The sequence below is a fragment of the Vipera ursinii genome, assembly GCF_947247035.1.
Source record: "Vipera ursinii genome assembly, chromosome: 2".
Classification (NCBI taxonomy): domain Eukaryota; kingdom Metazoa; phylum Chordata; class Lepidosauria; order Squamata; family Viperidae; genus Vipera; species Vipera ursinii.
Window position 1 is genome coordinate 5,767,170 of NC_139513.1, and position 15,191 is coordinate 5,782,360.

At 48.4% G+C, this 15,191-nt stretch overlaps 2 protein-coding genes across 2 annotated transcripts in view; both read right to left on the minus strand.

Moving 5' to 3' along the window:
* Positions 1-15,191, minus strand: part of LOC310633261 (uncharacterized protein) — a 33,663-nt gene that overhangs the window by 16,986 nt on the left and 1,486 nt on the right. The window contains exons 2-5 of the mRNA XM_083350959.1: positions 7,752-8,027; positions 6,954-7,238; positions 4,032-4,536; positions 3,661-3,761 (exon numbers count right to left, since the gene is read on the minus strand). Of these exons, the coding sequence (XP_083207085.1) occupies positions 3,661-3,761; positions 4,032-4,536; positions 6,954-7,238; positions 7,752-8,027 (1,167 nt within the window). The remainder of the gene's footprint in view (positions 1-3,660; positions 3,762-4,031; positions 4,537-6,953; positions 7,239-7,751; positions 8,028-15,191) is intronic.
* Positions 9,073-14,596, minus strand: LOC310633262 (uncharacterized protein; the record flags this gene model as incomplete). Its single annotated transcript, XM_083350960.1, has 2 exons — positions 9,073-9,430; positions 13,591-14,596. The coding sequence occupies 2 exons, from the start codon at positions 14,594-14,596 to the stop codon at positions 9,414-9,416; spliced, it is 1,023 nt and encodes a 340-aa protein (XP_083207086.1). The 3' UTR covers positions 9,073-9,413.

Here is a 15,191-nt window from a genome sequence, read left to right on the forward strand (position 1 = left end):
CCAGGGACACTGCAACTCTTACAAATGGGAGTCAGTTGTCAAGCATCCAAATATCAATCCCGTCACCATTGGGATGCTGCAATGCTCGTAAGTGTGAAAAACGGTCATGTCACTTTTTTCAGTTCCGTTGTAACTTCAAATAGTCACTATGTTAATTGAGGACTACCTGTAGACCCGGGAGATTGGACTTTTCTGCTGAGATCACCATCCTTGATCTTCTTCCACAAGTCTCTTAAAATACGGTTGTGGGAATAGGCTCGGGGATCACAAGGAACAGCCAAATTAACAACAGGGCTGCATTGCTTAAAGTATCGGATCCTTTCTTCTAGGTTTTTATAATAAAATGATTTGTTTAAAAATGGACATTTTTAAAATATTAAAATACGATTCATGTTTTAATACAGAAGAGTCTCAAAAAGAATATAAAAATTAAAGCCAAGGTCTTTCTTTTAGGCTGAATGGACAAAGAACTTAAAAAAAATGAACTTTGTTGTTATCGATGTCGACAGCAGTGAGAATGGCCAGATTAAAGTGCTTTAATGAAAAAGAAAAAACATCCAACTTCGTTTCTACTTGGAAACCGCTTCTGGATTTTGTGGTTGAGACAGAAAAAAAATGAAACTATCTTTCTCTTTGGGTTTTTTTTATTTCTTGTTATAAAAATAACCACGGATATTAAGTTTGCAAAAATAAAAAGCTGAGGCGGTAGTGTTATTTTTACTCAACTGTGTTGAAACAAACACACAGTTTTATTACTTGGGAGGTGATTAACAAAGAACTAGCATTGCTTTGATAGCCAGGAAGGATATTGTCTCCAGCCCCATATTTATCTGCTGCCATATCCCTTCCACTTTCCAAAGATAAGGGGTGTAGTTGATTTTCAGATTACATTTCTCTTTTCTCTGAATTTTCACTTTGGAGGCAATGCAAATAGAGAAGACTGGGAACAGGACAGGACTCAACATGCCGGATGGCTTTCTCCTTCCTCAAGCCAACAAGCTGCAGAAGCTGTACGAGGCTTTCACGAACCGCTGAAAACAGGCCGCAAATGCACGTGCGACTTTGGGACACTCCTGGAGGCATGGAGAGACTGGCAGTTTGTCAGCTTCGGATGGGGGAGGAGGAACCATCTGCCACATTGGGTTGGATCCCATTGGCAGTCAGCCAACCGCCATTTTAAGTAGACTGTAGCAGCCTTCCGCCATTTTAAGGAGTGCAGGCAGCTCCTTTTGCAATTCTGCACGGTTTGTTAAAAGAGATTCTTTATTCAGGTACTGCTGTTGCCTCCCAACTCAGACACCCCAACTTTGGCCTGGAGCTGGTAAGAACTGGAGCCCTGAATTTGAGAGAGATGCTTTTCCCTTTGCAAAGGGGCTTCTTTCCCCACCCGAAAATAGGAAACACCCAGTAATTCAGGCAAAGCAAAAAGCCTCCATTAAGGGCTGTGTGTGCGAAGGAGCAATTCTACCCAGAAAGTTGACACCACCTGTGCTATTTTTGTCCCGTCCTTTCAAGGCCTCTCCCCGGGGACACCACAGCAAAGTTGCCTGCGATAGCTGTGCTGTGAAAGAACTGAGGGTGTGGGGGGGAAATGTGCGTGTTTGTGTGTGGAAGGAAAGCAGCCTGAAGCTCCTAGAAAGGGGCTGTTTTTCTCTTGCAGTCCTCACAAGGAGTAAGACAGGTGGGAGTAGCTGTGGAGGAGAGTGAGTAGTAACAGTGAGTGTGCGTGTGTTGTCTAGGAGCCTGTGTTGTTGCTGGCTGTTGTGTGCCTTGATCCCACCAAACTGGGCACAGTTAACAGAACCCGTGAGAGGGTGGGTGGGAAAGTCTTTTTATAGGATTCAGAAACAAATACAAACCTTTGGTATATCTGGTATGGCAGAAAAGAAGAGATGAAACAGCAAGAGATGGATTTCAGTAGAAAATATTGATTCTAGAAAACTGATGGCTTTTATATACTCCCTTTCCCAGATAAATTGGTATCTTACTTAATGCTTGCAAGTGCCTCCAAGGCTTTCCGGAATCCACGTTCTGTTGTGTAGTCGCTGAAAAAGCAAGTTCTCACATTCCAAAAAACCCCACCTTTTTTTGGCTAAAAAGAAAAAGCTGCTTTCTTGAACTTTAAAAAGAGCTCCAGCTTGCCGAGTTAAAAGTGCTAATATCGCCTTTTAAAAATGCGAATAATAAAAGATAAAATCCCAGGCAAGATTTTCTTTTCTTTTTTTCTTTGCATAATTGATCTTTATTTCCATCTTACTCATTGATAATACTATCTATTATTTAATTATTATTAATTAGCACAAATCATTGTCTCTGTGGCAGCTTAATTTGGTGGAGCATAGATATCCTCTCCGGGGAACTATTTAAAACTTCTTCCCCTTTTTTAAATATCTCATCCCAAATAAATTGTATTCTCTCTTGCCTTTTCTCCTTAAGGTTACCGTTATGTTAAACTACCCTCTTATGAAAACTTTTTGCTTGCATCCCCAGCTCTTCTTCCAGGTGGTCCTTGACCTATGACCGCTAAAGTCTTTGAAAATTTCTCCTTAAGCAGTGAGGCATCATGTGACCAGTGGTCATTAAGCAAGACATCACACGACTGCAACTGCCGGCTTCCCCCTTGTCTTTCCTTGAGGGAAGATAGTTGGGAAAGCCACAAACGGCAATCCTGAGACCGCAGGACATGGTGCCAAGAAAGCTTCCTAGTTGTGTCCGTGAAGCAAAAAGAGACCTTCACCTCAAGTGGAAGGAAATGGGTTGGTAGCAAGGTGGGCAGTGGTGGGATTCAGCCGGTTCGCACCACTTTGGCAGAACCGGGAGCTCATTTTTTGTTGCCCAGGCCCAGAATGGACTGCCGGAAGCAGAATCCACACAGAGAACCGGTTGTTCACATATTTGAATCCCACCACTGAATGTGGGGCTATTCAGATCCATAAGTCACCTTTATAAGGAGGGGAAGGAAGACAGAGGGGTGTGTGTCTGTGTTTGTGTGAAAGGAAGACAAGGAAACTTTTGCTGTGGCCCCACTTGTTCATTTTTTGTTGCCCAGGCCCAGAATGGACTGCCGGAAGCAGAATCCACATATTCACAAATTTGAATCCCACCATTGAATGTGGGGCTATTCGGATCCATAAGTCATCTTTACAGGGAGGGGAAGGAAGACAGAAGGGTGTGTGTGTGTGTGTCTTTGTGTGAAAGGAAGCCAAGGAAACCTTTGCTGTTGCCCCACCTTGTTCCATGGCCCCATCCACTCGCTCTGGATACCCGAGACCAAATTCACCCCACATCTTCTGGGAAGGCAAATCTCAGTCATCAGTCCTCCTGACTTCCCCAGGTCTCTTTTTTCTCTGGATGATTTGCTCCTCGGATTCCCTAGCAAAATTGTCCCAAACCATCCAAATAAATTCTGGTTTCACCAAACCCAGAAGGAGCACAACATACAGAGGGCTCCAAAGTCTCTTGTTCTAATCAGTTCCTACTTGGAAAGCCTTGAGTTGGGAGACCAAGAGGAGATCCAGCTGGCATCTATGAAAACTCTTTTCCTCTCAAAATGCGTCCTCCTGATCATGATGTGTTGGCCAAGCTTTTCCTTTCCACCTTCTTGGAAAACAGAGCAGCGTCTCAGTCAGTGGGATCGTCCACCCAGCTGGGTCTTCTCACCATCTTGAGGGTTCCTTGTCCCAGATGTCTCCTTGGGGTCTCCACTCCCAAGAACAGCCTGGCTGTAATGAAAAGGGGCCCCCGTTTCCCACAGCTGAGTTCTTGAGAGGAAGAGGAAGATAGCACAACTCTCCATGGGCTTCTTTTGTGCTTGGACACACGTACACACATCTCAACTAACGCTGCCTCTGATTCTCGCTCTGAATTGGAGCGCATGTGTAAAGAGGACAAATCACTCACTTGGTGCTGCTCTGTAGTCATCGTGACGTCTCTCTGCAAAGGGAAAAATCAGTGAAAGCTCAAAACAATCCACCAGAGATCATCAAAACTCTAATTAAGAGGAAGAACTCCAGGAGATATTTCACAGTCACTTTGTCCCATTAATAAAGACAAAAAGACTTTCAAAAACCAAATGTATCTCCTGATTTGTTGCAAGAGAGACCAGCTGCCTACGAGAGGGGTGGGGGAAAATGGGGGAAGCAGCAGCAGCTGGGAGGGGAGGAAGATTTTCATGGAAATCCTTCTCTGCCGCTCTTTGACCAAACCTTTGAAAGGGACGGAACTGGGATGCCTCTTCCCAACACAGAAGAAGGCAGGATTGTCCGAACCTCAGACTCAGCCAAGTGAAGACTGGAGTCCCAGCAAGAGGCCGAGATCTCAGAGGCTCCCTAAGAGGGCTGGGAAAACAGGACAGGAGGAAGCCCAGAAGAAGCTCCCCAAAGGGAGAGACTCGGGAGGAACCTCCCCATCTTCCTTCCATCACCCAGAAAAGAAGGTACTTACTGAAATACCAGATCCCAACAACAGTCACAGCCAGCAGGACGAGAAGACCAGCCACAAAGCAGCCGATGATGATCCCCACGTTGGATTTTGGTTCTGAATTGGGAGAAAAAGCAGATAATTGAAGGAGAGCCTCATTCATCCCAATTGGGGGAGAGACCTAAAATAGCGAAAGCTGGAAATTCCCAAATTCTTCTATGGGTTCCTCTTCGTGTCCCTCTAAGCCTAAGGGCAGCACGAAGGCTCCTTGCTCACCACCGTTAGAGGACGTGTCCTCCTGATGCTGCCTTCGTCTCTCCCCAGCCCAGCATGAAGGCAGCTGGATTCGTATTTAGCTTTTCCACTCAAAAGCAGCCCTTTGCCATCTTGTGACCCTCAGCGGCTTACAAAACAAAAACTTCATCAACACAATACTGGTGAACAATACGATAACATTTGTTAAACAAGAGTTTTTGTTCTGTTTAGAGGCTGCCCCAGTTTGTCGTAATTTGGGTAGCTCTGTACGTTATATTTTTTCTTCAGTTTGAGTGTTTGTGTTTTATTATTTAAAGTAAAAGAGTTCATATCACCTAAAATATGCACTTTTATTTCCTTGGTCAGTCCAGAAATAGCAAAAAAAATATATTTTGTCCTTCCAGAAATTCACCATAAAAATGGAATATGGTGATATGCAACTTCTGGATCGTCCCACAAATGGCAGAAACAGAATAACAGAGTTTGAAGGGACCTTGGAGGTCTTCTAGCACAACCCCCTCCTCAAGCATTCCAGACAAGTGGCTGTCCAGCCTCTTCTTAGATGCCTCCAGTGATGGAGCACCCACGACTTCTGAAGGCAAATTGTTCCACTGGTTAATTGTTCTCAGTGTTAGAAATTTTATCCTTAATTCCACACTGCTTCCCTCCTTGATTAGTTTCCACCCATCGTTTCTTGTCCTGCCCTCTGGTGCTCTGGAAATTAAGTTGACCCCCCTCCTCTTTGTGGTAGCCTCTCAAATACTGGAATACTGCTATCATGTCCACCCAGTCCTTCTTTTCTCTAGACTGGCGAAACCCAAATCCTGCAACTGTCCTTCATATGTTTTGGTCTCCAGGCCTTTAATCATCTTAGTTGCTCTTCTTTGCACTTTTCTCCAAAGTCTCAACATCTTTTTTGTAATGTGGTGACCAAAACTGCCTCCAAGTTGCACTTTGTTGTGGGTGCTCCAGTGGTTTATTGTTCTCACTGTCAGAAATTTCTCCTTAGTTCTAGGTTGCTTCTCTCCTTGTTTAGTTTCCATCTGTTGCTTCTTGTCCTGCCCTCGGGTGCTTTGGAGAATAGCTTGACTCCCTCTTCTTTGGGGCAACCCCTGAGATATTGGGGAGAGTTCTATCATGTCACCCCTAGTCCTTCTTTTCATTAGACTAGATATACCCAGTTTCTGCAAATGTTCTTTATATGTTTTAGCTTCCAGTCCCCTGATCATCTTTTTTGCTCTTCTCTGCACTCTTTCTAGAGTCTCAACATCTCTTTTATATCGTGGCAACCAAAACTGGATGCACTATTCAAAGTAGGGTCTTACCAAAGCATTATAAAGTGGCATTGCTTTAGGAGTCAGGTCTGACGAGGGAACCTTAAATTTAATTTTCTCTTGCACAAAACTCAGGACTCCTACTGAAGAGCTATCATGCCATTTGTGAACTGATGCTTGATAAAAACAACAAAAACAAATGAATATTTTATTTTGCCCGGGCTATCAGCATAAAAGTTAAATTTGAACATTTTTTTTGTATTGTAGTAAAAGATTTAAACTTGAATTCTGCAATTTTGGAAGTCCAGTGTAAAAAATGTTAGCAGCAGTTATGAACATATGCAGAGTTCTTAGAGGGCTTTTTTTCTTGGGTTTTATGCTGAGCCTCAGAAATTCCATATATCGTATCATAAAATAATGTGCAACTTCTTTCTTAAAGTAACAACACACAAAGACATTTCGGTCATTACAGCAGGAAAAGTCTCTGAGGGTAAAAATTCGTCTCTGAGGGTAAAAACCAGGATTGATGGTCCCTTTTCTGACTCCTGATGCATCAGTCCAGATACTCTGCGCATTTCCTGAAGTCAGCTGCAGTTCATCAATTTTAATTAAATTTGCCCTTTAAAAAGGGACTCAGACTCTCCTCCTGACTTTTGTACTTCAGGAATTCTAAAGACAATAAATCTTTTTTAGGTGCTCAGAACAACTGCTGCTTTTCTTCTGGAGACAAGAGAGACAGGGGAGGGAGAGAAGCTAAGAGAGGATCTAAGAGGATTTCATCAGGATCTGCCAGCTCTTGTGATGGGATTCTGTAGATTCCTTTGCGTCCCCTGAAGCCACTTCTATGGTCTGGTCCCTGCAGCTTCACCAACCCCAAACACTGGAAAAACCAATAGATCAAAGCTCAGGTATGGTCACATCTGGACACAGCTGGGGTGACATTTCCCTCCCACAACCCTCCAGCCTGCCAAAGGGCCCAGCCCTTCCCTCCCTGCAGCCTCTCACCCTCCAGGGCCACGTCCAGAGGCTTCTGCAGGCCGTCGTGCTCCACGTGGCACCGATAGCGGCCCCTCTCTTGGGGATCGATCCGGATGCTGAGCCAGTAGTGGAAAGTTCCATCTGCGTTGGGGGCCATGGAGCCACGGAAGGTGTCCTGCAGCCAGACCTCCCCGTCCCTCCTCCAGGAGGCATCGATCTCCCTGGGGTAGAAGCCATCCAGGCGGCAGACGTGCGTCTCCATCCCATCCTCCACCTCCTTTGTCTTGCTGCTCACCGTCACCTCTGGGGGCTCTGCAGAAACGGCACCCCCAGAATTAACTCTGAGCCCAGGGGGGGGCAGGAAAGCAAAAAGGGACTCAGATCTTTTGCAATGTCTGACTGATTAATCTGGAGACGATATTCTGTCTCAAAGGGGACAGAGAGACCTGATGCCAATGGGAGAGAGAGAGAGAGGGAGGGAGGGAGAGAGAGGGAGACAGACTTGACTACACTTTGGCTAATGGGGGTTTCACTGAAGAACCCCAAGTGTTCCCGTTGCCTCACTGTGGGCCGTGAACAGGACACCCCCAAGTGCTTCTCCTGCCTGATCCACCCAAACAACCGCCTGGCAGAGGCTGAGATTCCTGCTCCATTGAATGGCGGCCTGGCAAGGGGAACCAAACAGGGCTTCGCGCAACATGGGGAGGGGCTGGAAGGGGAGGGGGAGGATTCCCTCCTGGGCAGACCAGGGACCCAAAGGGACCGTATGTGCACAAGAAATCCGGCCATAAAGGAGGAAAGTCCAACCTGGATCCAGAGGCTCACCTGTCCTCAGCAGTGTCTCCTTCCCGTAGGACAGGTACTTCTCCAGCCACTCAATGCAGATTTCCTCCAGGTAGGACTTCCATTCCTGATTGAATCCTGGAATAGCGTCCCATTTCCTCTGGGTGATCTGGGCCTCGGGTTGGGGAGCCACCCAGGTGGGGATCTCCTTGTCAAAGGTGAGGAAGGTCCTCCCATCATAGCCATGATGATTAAAGCCTCTTTTGCTCCCATCAGCCTGGAGCTCACAGCCATACGTCACCTGTATTATGTGAAGGCCTGAAATAGGAAAAAAGATGGTTTGGGGAGTCCTCAAGAAAGAGACAGAGACCCCCTTCCCTGCAGGGACTTTGACACAGGAACTGACACGCGCATTTCCTCCCTAGCAATCAAGGGAAAGAAATCCCCCATCATTCCCTGCCCTTCTCCCCTCCCTCCACCTGCCTCCCTCCATTCCCCCCCCCAGGATGGAGCCCCCGAACCTCTCCAGGAAAAGGGAAGCTGGAAAAGCCAGCAGAGGATCCCGAGGGAGACCGAGAAAAGAAGGAGTCGCAGAAGAAACGGAGGGACGGAGCCTCCTCCATCTTCCCTTCTGCCCTTCCTCTGTTGGGGAGACTCTTGGGGGGAAAGGAAGGGATCCCAGAGAGGGAACATTTGCCTGAATCTGCGGCTCCAAAGGGACCGAGAATCTCATGGCGTCAAAGAGGATCTGGTCAATCTGCAAAGAAGCTTGCAAGGATCCCTGTGACCACAAATCTTCATCTATGTTCGTAAATATCACCAAGTGACAAGGCTGGCTTCCTTTTTGGCGCTAACCAGCAACAAACCATGGCTTTGTGCAATGTGGGAATGAAGCCTTGAAGGGCCACAAAGGAATATTTTCCATAGCAAGAGCAGCAAGTGGCCCAATCTGACCTGAACCCCCAAAAGGGTTATTTGACCTTTGAAATGAAGTTTGAAGTTTACAGTCTTTGCAAGGTCCTGGAGAAAATATTTTGGCTTTAAGTGACCAGATTCTGGGATTTAAAAGGAAACTGAAGGTTTGAAAAAACCAAAAGGAAATGTTGAAATGTTTCTACTTCTGGTTGGGCTTGAGAGTGAGGAAGGAGGCCAGAAACTCAGATTCTAAGGGAAAACCACTTGTAAGTACAGCTGAACTAAACTGACCAGTCCTTTCCCTCCCTTTCCACTCCCATGAGTGACCAGGTGAGGGATCCTTTCTCTGCAGCTTCTGCTCAGCCTGAGATCTTCCCTTCGGAGGGAGAGGAAGATCCTCCTGAGCTGAGTCTGATCCTGCCCTCCAGAGGAGATTCCCTGATCTGCCCAGGGGAAAAAACGGTTCTGGATTTCTGCCCAAGAAGAGTCTCCAGCCATTCACAGGAAGGCAGTGAAAATCTGGCTGCAGTTTTCAGCTTCCGAGAAAAAGTTCTGTCTTATTTCAGAAGCATCAAAAGCTAAGACAGAAACCGTCTTATTTCAGTTGAAGATAAAATCTGTGTGTGTCCATTGCAAGTTTGGCACAGAATTGAATATTTGTGCTGCAAAAAAAGCACTGGGATCACACTGAAAAGGCAAGTTTTTATTGTTAGTGAAAGAAAACGATGTTAATGCATCTCTGCAGGTCTACGCAGGAAACAGTTCTGCCCCATCTCTGAGCCGGGATGTTCAGGGGTTCCCGAGGCCTGAAAAATAGTTCAAGGGTTCCTCCAGGGTCAAAAGGTCAACAAAGGCTGCTTTAGGGAGGCTAAAATATATTTATATTTGTAAGAGCTGTGAAGAATATCAGAAGCCACTTCTTTACATTTTTTTATTAATTTTCTTCTTTTTTTTTTCTTTTCTTGTACTTTTTTCTTTTTGATTTTTTTTACCTCCTTTATTTTACTTTCTATTCTTTTTTATCTTGTGTTGAAAAGGTTCAATACAAATTATATAAAATTTTTTAAAAGGCAAACAGGACATCAGAGACCATTAAAATGTTATTGAAAACACAGAAACTATAATGTCATAAAGCCTTTGCGTAAATCAAGGGCGCCACGACATCTGGAATATTCTGTGCCAGTTCTCGTCACCAGACCTCCAAAAGGGCAGGAGGGATCTGGGGAAGGTCCAGAGGGGAGACCCAGAGGATGGGAGGGTGGAAGCCGCCTCCCTTTGTGCAAAGTCGCGTGGTCGCACAGAGAGACGGACACTTGAGCTGGGTAGTGTTTCTTTTATTCGGATCAGGAATGAATCTGGGACAAAGGGGTTTACCTGGTGTTTCTTATACCTGCCCAGGTGTATGATGGCCAATAGAATTGAACCTGGGCTTCCCGCCAGTGCATGTGGCCAATAGGTTTAAACCCTGGCTTCCCGCCAGAGCTGACCATGCCGGGGATGTCAAACTTGCTCCGTCCGGCTTTTCCCGCCTCAGCGGTTATCGCCTGGAGCTGTCCAGCCCCCTGCTGCGCTGGCATTTCCTGTGTATGCTAGCAGCATACACTATACCCCTTCCCCCATAGTGAGGATTTTCCTCTGTCATACCATCTCCAACTATATACACATATTTACAAAACATGGTTACAATGGATACACTTGTTGATCTGTTGCCCCCTTATGAACGTACATAGTCAGCGAGGTAGCTTGGCGCTTTGTGTGGCCTACTTGACCTTCTTGGTACATGTTCGGAGGTATGGTGTCGTGGCTATTCATTCCTTCCTGAAGCTCCTGTTGAGGAAGGTTGCTGTGTGTCTGTGTGTGTGACTTGCTGATTCCTGGTGACTGCCTGGTTTCTCTATCAGACTCCTGCCTGTACAGGGGTTGCCATTGCTCCCCCCCAACCATCCTCCTTGGTGAATGTGTTTGTATTGGCTTTTGTGTTGGATCTTCCTCCTCACCCCCCAGTGTGTCCTCTGCCACCCTTTCAGGAGTCCTTTTCCTCAGTTGATCCAGATGCCTTTTCCACATTAGTCCCCCCCTCCACCCTTACTCTGTAGGAAAGGGGCCCTGTTTGCTCTATAATTTCCCCTGGCACCCATGGATAACCCGTACTGTAGTTCCTGGCCCAAATGAGGTCCCCTGAGGTAAAATGTGTCTTGATGCTGGGGTTCCCCGTGTCTGCGGCTACTCTGTCCGGATGGAGCCTGTCTAAAGTTGTAATGAGGCGTCTCCCCCATCTGAGTTCCGCTGGGCTTTTGCCTGTGGCAGTGCAAGGTGTTGCGTGTTGGTGAAGGAGTAATGTGGCTAGTCTTTGCTTCCAATCTCCCTGTACTATGCGCTTGAGTGCATCTTTTGTTGTTCTCACGAATCGTTCTGCCAATCCATTACTGGCAGGGTGGAAGGGGGCCGAGGTGACGTGTCTAATCCCCAAGGTCCTCAGGAACACCTGGAAATCCGAGGAAGTAAATTGCGTTCCATTATCTGACACGATTACATCAGGCAACCCATGTGTAGCAAATATCCCCCTCAATGCTTGGATGGTCCCTGCTGATGTCATGCTGCTTACAGGTACCACCTCAAGCCATTTTGAATGACTATCCACAACTACCAGAAATGTGTGACCTTGGAATGGGCCAGCGTAGTCTATGTGCACCCTGGACCAGGGTGAGTGTGTTTCCTCCCACTTATGGACTGGTGCATGTGGTTGTTCTGGCCGTGTCCTCTGGCATGTGTACCACCCCACTACCTGTGCTTCTATCTCCTTGTCCAACCCTGGCCACCACAGGTAACTCCTTGCTAGAGCCTTCATTCTTACTATCCCTGGGTGTCCTTCATGTAGTGATTGGAGAACTCTTTCCCTGAGCCTTGTGGGAATTATGACTGTTTCCCCACAAAAGGCACCCTTTGTGTGTGGACAGTTCAAACCTTCTTGAGAAGTAAGCAGTGAACTCTTGCCCTGGTGATTTGTCTTACCACCCACTACTCACCCACGAATGAACCCTGCTCAGAACCTTGTCTTTTGGTGTCTCTGTGGCTATGTCCTTTGCGTTGAGGGGGCGTTCTGGCAGTTCTTGGATTGCCAGGATTTGGGCAGCCGGTGCTGGGTCCGGCTCCCTGTCCATTAGGGGCAGTCTGCTGAGACCATCAGCATGCCCCATCTCCTTCCCTGGTCTGTGTATCAATTTACAAGAATATGCAGAGAGAAATATTGACCATCTTAGCATTCTAGGTGACAAAATCTGTGGTGTTTGTTTCTCAGTTGTGAATAGTCCTAATAAAGGTTTATGGTCTGTGAAGATTATGAAATCTCTGCCATACAGGTAATCATGAAATTTCTTTACTCCAGCAACCACTGCCAGTGCCTCCTTGTCTATCTGGGCGTAGTTCCGCTCTGCAGCTGACAGGGTTCTGGAGTATTAGGCGATAGGAGCCTGAGTTCCATCCTCCTTGAGATGGCTGAGCACTGCTCCAATCCCATAAGGGGATGCATCGCACGCAAGACAGATTGGCTGATCTTCCCTGAAATGGGTGACAGTGGCATCGCTTGCTAACATGTTTTTTAGTGTTTGGAATGCTTTTGCATGTTTGTCAGTCCATTCCCAAGGCGCTTGCTTGTCAGGTAGCCTATGTAGGGGTTCTGCAATTGAGGCTTTGTGAGGCAGGAATGTGTGGTAGAAATTGAGGAACCCCAAGAACGCCTGCAATTCAGGCTTGTTTTTGGGAGCAGGGGCTTCTTTGATTGCCCTCACCTTTGATGCAGATGGGTGGATGCCTTGAGCATCTATCCTGAACCCCAGGAATTCTGTCTCTGGGACCCCAATCCTGCACTTCTCCCTTTTGAGTTTGAGACCTGCCCCCCTGAACCTCTCAAGGACCGTCCTTAAACGGGTCGCCAGCACGTCCGGGGAGCTGGCTGCAATCAGGACGTCATAAAAATAAGGGCAAACCCCTGGTATTCCCTTAAGCGTCCTTTCCATCACCTCCTGAAATATCCCCGGCGCTACGCTAACCCCAAACTGCAACCAGTCTACCCGGAACGCTCCCTTGTGAGTGATGATCGTTTGTGCTCTAGCAGCCCCTGGGTCTACCGGCAATTGCTGATAAGCTTGGGCGAGGTCCAATTTAGCGAACACCGACCCGCCTTGTAGGGACGCTAAGATGCTGCTGACTGCAGGGACCGGATAGGAATGGGCACTTAAAGCTCGGTTTATAGTCCCTTTATAATCAGCGCAGATACGAATTTCCCCATTTGCTTTAATTGGCGTTACGATGGGAGTTTCCCAATCTGCTCCATCAACTGGTGTTAACACCCCCTGGTCTACCAGCTTATCCAATTCCTGCTCTATCTTTTGCTTTAACGCGAATGGAACACGCCTCGCCTTCATCCTTATGGGTTGCACCTGGGGATCTAGTCTAAATGAGATTGGGGGACCCGTGTACTTTCCCAACTGCCCATCGAACACGTCCGCGAATTCCTCGCAGACTGCTTCCAGGGACAAATGGCTCCGTGTCTGATTAATCCCTGTGATTTTGATGCCGAAGGCGTTATACCACCCTAACCCCACAAGGCTAGTCCGCTGGCCCTCGACGACCAACACACTTAATTTACCCTTGAATCCCTTGTACTGCACCCACAACAACGCCTCCCCCCGGATTTTGATCGGTGAATTTTGAAAGTCAGAGAGGGTCAGTCTGGATGTCCTCAAGGCAACCCGTTGGCCGCTCCGCTTGCAAATGTCTAAAAACGTTCTGGCGGAGATGATGGATATGGCTGACCCTGAGTCCAGCTCCATCAAGCAGGGGACCCCTTGCAGCCTCACCCTCAGTTTTATTTTTCGGGCTAGCGCCGCAGGAGCCCCTGTTTTGAAAACGCCCGGCCGTCCCGACGTGTGACTCACAGTCAGACCCAGCGACCGCTTCCCAGTACCTGTGGCATACTGGAACTCGGCTTCCACCTCGTGTAGGCTGTCCCGCTGCTTGCTTCTGCAGACCGCCGCGATGTGCCCCGTTTTTCCGCACGACCGACACTTCGCCGACTTGAAACGGCAGGTAGACCGGGGATGCTGTCCTCCGCAGCTTGCACAGCGGGTAGACCGGGAGCCACTCGCGCCACAGCCGGAGCACTGGGTAGACCGGGGCTGTCCGTAGCCGCTGTTCAGGGTAGACTGGGAGTTGCAGCCGCAATGCTGGGTAGACCGAGGGCGATTCGCGCTGTGACCGTGAGGCTGGGTAGACCGGGGTCCGCTCGCTCCGCATCTGCACTCCTGGTCTCTTTCGCCTGCCGTGGCTGGTCTCGGTTCTTTTCTGTTGTCTCGGTCGGGGTTGAAGGATCGCTGAGGTCGGTTGATGGCATCCACCTCCAGCTCTGCCCTGTCTGCGTCGGTGCCTCTTCTCACCTGGTGGATGGATCCGCCTTCCCTCATCTCGGGCTCCTCGGCTGCATGCCAGGCTAGGAGTTCATCTTGGACATCCCTCAGGGTCAGTTTCTGCTTAGCAAAAAGTTTCTGGCGCAGCTTCCTGTCCCTCACCCCACAAACGAGCCGATCCCGCAGCCTAATTTCTAGATTTTTGAAATTGCAGAGGCGAGCTGCCAGCCTCAGAGCTGCCATATACTGTTTGGCAGACTCACCTGGTCTCTGATCCCGTTTTTCAAAACGATACCGCCAGGCGATCTCGGACGTCTCGGGCTTGAAATGTTCAGACAGCTTCGCCAGCAATTCGTTGTAGCCGACGGAGTGGATGTCATCGGGTGTGCAGAGACCGACCGCCAGCTGGTAGGTTTCTGTGCCGCAGCTGCAGAGCAGTACCGCCGCTCTCTGCCAGTCCTCATTCACCCCGTTCGCCCTCAGGTAGCATTCTATCTGCCCCACGAAGGCTTCCCACTCCTCGTGGCGGCCACTATTGAAAAGGGGATACTGACCCAGTTGTGTCATCTCGTCGTCGTCTCGGTTGCCCTGTGTCTGGATCCGGGGCTGCCGATTGGATTCCGTCCGCGGCTAGCGTTGTCCGATGCAGGATCCCACCGTCACCAGTGCAAAGTCGCGTGGTTGCACAGAGAGACGGACTCTTGAGCTGGGTAGTATTTCTTTTATTCGGATCAGGAATGAATCTGGACAAAGGGGTTTACCTGGTGTTTCTTATACCTGCCCAGGTGAATGATGGCCAATAGAATTGAACCTGGGCTTCCCGCCAGTGCATGTGGCCAATAGGTTTAAACCCTGGCTTCCCGCCAGAGCTGACCATGCAGGGGGTGTCAAACTTGCTCCGTCCGGCTTTTCCCGCCTCAGCGGTTATCGCCTGGAGCTATCCAGCCCCCTGCTGCGCTGGCATTTCCTGTGTATGCTAGCAGCATACACTACACTTTGAGGAAAGGTTGGGACATTTGGGGCTGTTTGGCCTGGAAAAGAGGCTCCCCTCCACTCTGGTCGCTCTCCTTCCTCCTTCCTCCACCAGGGGGAGCCCTCTGGGTCCAGCTCTGCTCCCCTGAGAGGCCAGCAGGGGGCCTGGGGGGATCTGAGGGGATCCTCG